This window comes from Chrysochloris asiatica, unplaced genomic scaffold, assembly GCF_000296735.1.
Source record: "Chrysochloris asiatica unplaced genomic scaffold, ChrAsi1.0 scaffold00348, whole genome shotgun sequence".
In the NCBI taxonomy this organism is placed as follows: domain Eukaryota; kingdom Metazoa; phylum Chordata; class Mammalia; order Afrosoricida; family Chrysochloridae; genus Chrysochloris; species Chrysochloris asiatica.
Genome location: NW_006408866.1, coordinates 495,931 through 501,886, shown reverse-complemented (window position 1 = coordinate 501,886; position 5,956 = coordinate 495,931). Strand labels below are relative to the sequence as shown.

Here is a 5,956-nt window from a genome sequence, read left to right as displayed (position 1 = left end):
GAGGTTGGCCCAGGATCGGGCAGTGTTTCGTTCTGCTGTGCATAAGGTCGCTATGAGTTGGTACTGACTCGGCACCTAATAACAACTCTATTAGACTGTCTGCTCCTTGAGGCCAAGTACGACTGAGAGATACTGCATAGCGCAGGGCTGTGTACAATGTAAATGGGTGGCCATTTTACAGGTGAGAAAAGCAAGTCTCCTCCAGGTGAACTGCACCAAGTCCACTACTCTTGAGTCTAGTCCACTCACAGGGTCTTCGAGGCTGTAAATCTTTACGGGAGTAGAAAGCCTCATCTTTCTCACCTGGGGCAACTGGTGGGTTTGAACTGCTGACCTTGTGGCTAGCAGCCCAGTGCTTACCCTGCAGCCCCCATGGGGCTCCTTTGAACTGAGTAACCCTGTAATAGGCTAAACTGCCAGATTTCTCGGGCTGGGTCCACCTCTTTTCGTCCAATGCCCTCCAGACCACAAACCAACTTCCACTGAGAAAGCAGAAGTCTAAACCTTGACTTCTGTTTGAAGAATGAATGGAAAAGGATTCGTGGCAGACAAGAACCCACCCATCTGGCTCTGGGGTGGTGGTTGACAAGCTGGTGGTAGTGGTCAACACAGTGCGGAATTGGGGTGGAAAACTGCACCAGAACCCGAGAGAGAGCGCAAATCATGCTCATACACACACACGGAAACAGAGACATACGCAAGACAACCATGAACAGCCCCTGCCCAAAGCAACCCACTTCTTCCTTACCAAGGAAAGACAGCCATCTTCCCGGTCACATGACGACGGGCCGTGACCACCGCCCTTTTCTCTAATGCAAGCCCCGCCCCGTCCGCCATGTTTGTGAAGGGCAGGCTTCCACCCGAGCCGGGCCGTTCTGGCGTCGCCATGGTTGTGAGGGGCAGCCGCTTGGCCCGACGAGCGGCGCCTTATCGGCTCCCAACGCCATGATTGTTAGGGGTAGTCGTCAGCCCCGGAAGCAGTGCCTGGAGCCTTCAAGCGCCATGATCGTAAGGAACAGTTTAATCGCCTGCGCCCTCTAGGGGCGGAGAAGATTCTAGACACAGGCGGAGAGAAGATGTAAAAAGATGTGGGCGGGAAAAGGGTCTCGGATTCAGCTAACCGCCTTGAAGTTTGGCTTGGGCAAGCCACTGCTTTCCCCTCTGAGAAAAGGTGGGCACATCGGAATCCTTCTCCCAGGGTTACCTGACAGTTGGTGTGGCGCTGTAGGGTCAGCACTGACGGCTAACCACAAGTTTGTGAAGTGCCTTGAGTCGGTTTCCACCTATAGCGACCCTGCATAGGGTTTCCAAAGAGCTTGAACCGCTGACCTTGCAGTCTGGCTCATTAACCCACTGCGCCACACCAGGACTCCTAACAAGTGGGTCAAAAAGTCGAAACAGACTCAATTGCTAACTTGGGCTATAACAGTAAACTCAGGCTGATCCAGTTGTTTGTTCCTTGCAACATTATCCCACACCCTTAATAGTCATTCTCACACATAGTCTGTACATATTAGAAAAATCAAGCAGTTCTCCTGGAGTCCTGGTGTGGCGCTGTGGGTTAATGAGCTGGACTGCAAAGTCGGTTTGAACTGCAACGTCAGCAGTTCAAGCTCACCCACCCCTAGGAAACCCTATACAGGGAGGGTCCCTATGCGTTGGAAATAATTAGCATATCATTCCGTACCCCAAAATTAGTATGTCCCTACATGTAGTGAAAATGTACCAGGAACTTTCATGTTCCCGGATGGATCAGTGTGCCCCATCTGCTTTACCCAATATGCCCCTGTGGCCCGTCTTCCTGAGTGTTTAGCTAACAGTTGGCTTGTTCTCCTGCCTGTGTGGCACTGATTCTCCTTGGGAGACGCTTGTCTGACCAGCTGCCCTTTTGGACCATGACCTGTTAAGCAACAAATTGCAAACATGATGTCCTTCTCCAGGGACTGGTCCCTCCTGATAACATGTCTGAAGTATGAGAGACTAAGTCTGGCCATCCTGGCCTCCAAGGAGCATTCTGGCTGCATTTCTTCACCTGATAAAGCACTCTGGCTGCATTTCTTCCAACACACTGTTCTTTTGGCAGCCCAGGATACTTTCAATATTCTCCTCCAACACCGTAACTCAGATGCATTAATTCTTCTATGATCTTCCTTATTCACCATCCAACTTTCTTTCACATGCATCTGAGGTTATTAAAAATCCCATGGCTTGCTTCAGGGCTTCAGGCACACCTTAGTCCTCAGATTGACATCTTTGCTCTTGAACACTTTGAAGAGGCGTTCAAGCAGATTTGCCCAGATTGGACTTACCTATCCTATAATTGTACTGGTAGGTACAGTTGGGGAACTACATATATTCCTGGATGGGTTGTAAAAACTTTGCCAGCAGGGCCTTCTAATTGTAATATATTTAAAGACTGTCCTCGCAAAGAGAGCCCGTTGGTGGTTTACCCCTTTGAGATTCTTTTCCCTCAAATGGTGTTACAGTTACTGAACAAGAATTGCAGGTCCTCACTATACATACTTCATATTGCAAATCCTTTCAACTGCCTGTGCTCACCACTGCCTATTGGGCAATTTCCCTCTTAACCAGGAAAGTTACCAGAATGAGGAACATGGTCTTACAGAAGCACATGACTTTAGTGGCGCTGTAGATCATCACTGGACTGTGAACCACAAGGTCAGCAGTTCAAATCCACCAGCTGCTCCTTGGAAACTCTGTACAGGATCGCTGAGTCAGAATTGACTCAAAGGCACTTAATAACTAATAACTATTACAGTCCAAAACTGTTTCCCCTCCTTCACACTGAATGTTACATCTCTAGTCCTGATCCTTCCCAGTGTTCAGCTTTAAAGGATTTACAGTATGAAGCTCAAGCTACTTAAGCCTTATACTTGAACCCCCTGGGGGAGTGGTGGGCTGCCCGAGGTCGTGGTTGGAGAGTTGCTCTTAGCACACTGTTTGCATGTTGTATTGGTATCATACTATGCCAGTCTCCATCCACTGTTGTGGCATTTAAATGCAATTTACTAACCAAATGCTCGCACAGACCTCTTCGCAGAAGATAATTGGTAGATGGTGGGATGCTGTGGAAATGTACCAGGAACTTGCATGTTCCCAAAACAGTGCCTAATGTACCTCATACAACTGACTGCCTTGGGAGACAATAAAGTGGTAAAAATCCCCTTCTTGACACACCATGTCGTTTTTTCAGCCTGTGAATCCAAGGTGAACTGCCTGGAGCTGAAGTCATGAGATACCCTGTATGTTTTATTTCGACCACAGAACTTGTGTGTGCTCCTCGTTTCCCTGCCTTAAAAAAAAAAGAATGTTCACTGGGAGTCCTGCTGTGGTGTTGCAGGATAAGCACTAGACTGCTAACAGCAAGGTAAGAGGTTCAAACCCACCAGTCCCTCCTCAGAAACCCTATAGAGAGCCACTGTGAGTTGTGCAGCACTCATGGTAGTGAATTTATCACCTATTATGAAATACGGAACTTCAAGATCTGAGGTGACTTGCCCCAAGGCTAACAGTGAGTCTGTGAACTGGTATTTGAACTCCAGGCTTCTAGCCAGGGGCTAATGAGGGAGGCTGTTGGTTCATTACAGCAACAACACCCCCTTTCACTTTCACAGTCAGTGTCTTCTTGGAATACACACAAAATCACTTTTTCAAGCCCCTCTGGAAAAGGTTGAAACTTTCAGGTGTGTCCTCTCCACCCTCTGTGGCAATTTGTGGTTTAGTCTTGTTTCATCAGTTAAATGAAGATCATTTTAAAGGTGAAGGGAGATGAATATAAAATGCCTACTAGCAGATGGCAGAAACCCTATATGGTGTTGCTGTGGGTCGGAACCTACTCAACTCGACGGCACTTAACAACGTCAACAGCATATGGCCAGCACTAAATACCAAACCCAACCCACTGTCATTCAGTTTCCAGTCCTGCTTGGAGCAGCTGGTAGGTTTGAATTACCCACCTGTGGTTAGCAACCTAACACCTAACTCACAGATGTACCGAGGCTCCTTTAGGACTCAGCGTTGTTAAGGGCCCTCGAGTCAGTTCCAATTCAGTGACCCTGTATAAGGTTTCCAAGGAGCAGCTGGTGGGTTTGAGTCGCCAACCTTACAGTGAGCAGTCCAGGACTCCAAGCGCTCAGTTTTATTTGCAGCTGTGTATTCTTGTGGTTGTTAAGTGCCATCGAGTTGGTTTCGACCCATAGCGATCCTGTACAGGGTTTTCAAGGAGCGGCTGGTAAGCTTGAACCACCAATTTTGTAATTCAAACCGATCTTGCGGTCTAGCACACTAACCCACAGCACCACACCAGGACTCCATATATCAGGCAACCAAAATAATCACATCGAAGCTTCTGTGATCTTTAGTTTTCAGATCTTTTCTCTCCATGACAACACAGTATGCCAGGAAGCAGCTTTCTCATGCTGGATGGTGCTGAAGTCTCACCTGGGGATCATGGGAAAATTCAGATTCTATTCAGCACATCTGGGTGATGCCCCAAAGTCTGCCTTTCTAACCAGCTGGGAGGTGGGTGCTGCTGGTAGTCCCTTGATACATAAGGTGCTGTAGCAGTTGTGGGTGGTGCAGGAATGCTTGATGACACCGGGAGGCAGTAAAGGGTCTTAAGCATGTTCAGCCACACTTACCAAAACCTGCTTATCACATGACAACTAAGTGGTTGCCCTCCAGTCGATTTCGACTCTGGCAACTCTATAGGACAGAGAGAACTGTCCTGTAGGGTCTCCAAGGCTGTAATTGTTACAGACGCAGACTGCCACATCAGTCTCCTGCAGAGCAGCTTATAGGTTCAAACCACTGACCTTACAGTTAGCTGCAAAGCACTAAACTACTGTATTCCTGCTATGGTGCTGTAGGATAAGCCCTGGATTGTGAACCACAAGGTCTGCGGTTCAAACCAGTTGCTCCCTGGAGACCCTGTGCAGGAATTGACTCGATGGCACTTGACAGACAATGTTGTCCTGGTGTGGTGCGGTAGGATAAGCACTGGACTGCTAACCAAAAGGTCAGCAGTTCAAACCCACCAGCCACTCCTCAGAAACCCAATACAGGGTCTCTATGAGTTGGAACTGACTCGATGGCACTTAACACACAATGGAAATAGTTCTGGAATAATTTGTTGAAACTTATGAAAAATGTTCATGACTAAGGGAGTTTTCCCCACCCTAGTTTGTTGGTAAGGAGCTCTGGTAGCATAGTGGTTACGAATCGGGCTGCTAATCTCAGGGTCAGCAGTTCAAAACTACCCGTGGTTCTGTGGGAGAAAGATGGGGTTTTCTGCTCCCATAAAGATTTACAGCCTTGGAAACCCTATCCAGGGTCGTTGTGAGTCGGAACCAACTCCACGGCACAGAACCACCACTCACCAAGTTGCTGGTTGTCATTAAGTTGCCGTCTAGTCAATTCCAACACATAACCACTCTGTATAGGGTTTCTGAAACGGCAAATCTCAGTCAGAATGGAAAGCCTCCTGTCTCCCACGGGGCAGCTTGTGGTTGGTGGTCCCGTGTTTACCATACCGAGCCACTGTGCTCCTGAGGCGCAAGGAAGCTGCTGCTGTTACATGTCATCAACTTAGTTTCAACTCACAGCATCCTTATATCTAGTTTCCGAGGAACAGCTGGTCGCTTTAAACCACTGAACTTGCAGTTCGCTGTCCAATGCTTATCCTACAGCGCCATACCAGGACTCATGAGAAGCAGGTATAGGGTCTATATTAATAATGGGATATACTTTTTATGAGACTTTTAATTGTAAAAAATAGCATTACAGTATTTATGGTTTGGCCAGATACTTTTCAAATAACTATCCTTTAGTAGTCCTTTCCTTGGTAAATAAAGATCAAACCAGATTTCTTTTAAGATGAAAAGTTTATTTTGCCTTTTGCCTAGAAGCAAAACTAGTGAAAATTAAAATATAAAAA

The 5,956-nt window shown here is 47.3% G+C and overlaps 1 protein-coding gene across 1 annotated transcript in view; it reads right to left on the bottom strand.

The window, feature by feature from the left end:
* The window catches only part of LOC102811094 (chromosome unknown open reading frame, human C16orf62), a 134,293-nt gene extending 133,519 nt beyond the window's left edge, over nucleotides 1-774 (bottom strand). The window contains exon 1 of the mRNA XM_006875954.1: nucleotides 749-774. Coding sequence (XP_006876016.1) covers nucleotides 749-765 — 17 coding nt within the window. The 5' untranslated portion in view covers nucleotides 766-774. The remainder of the gene's footprint in view (nucleotides 1-748) is intronic.
* Nucleotides 775-5,956: the final 5,182 nt, after the last annotated feature.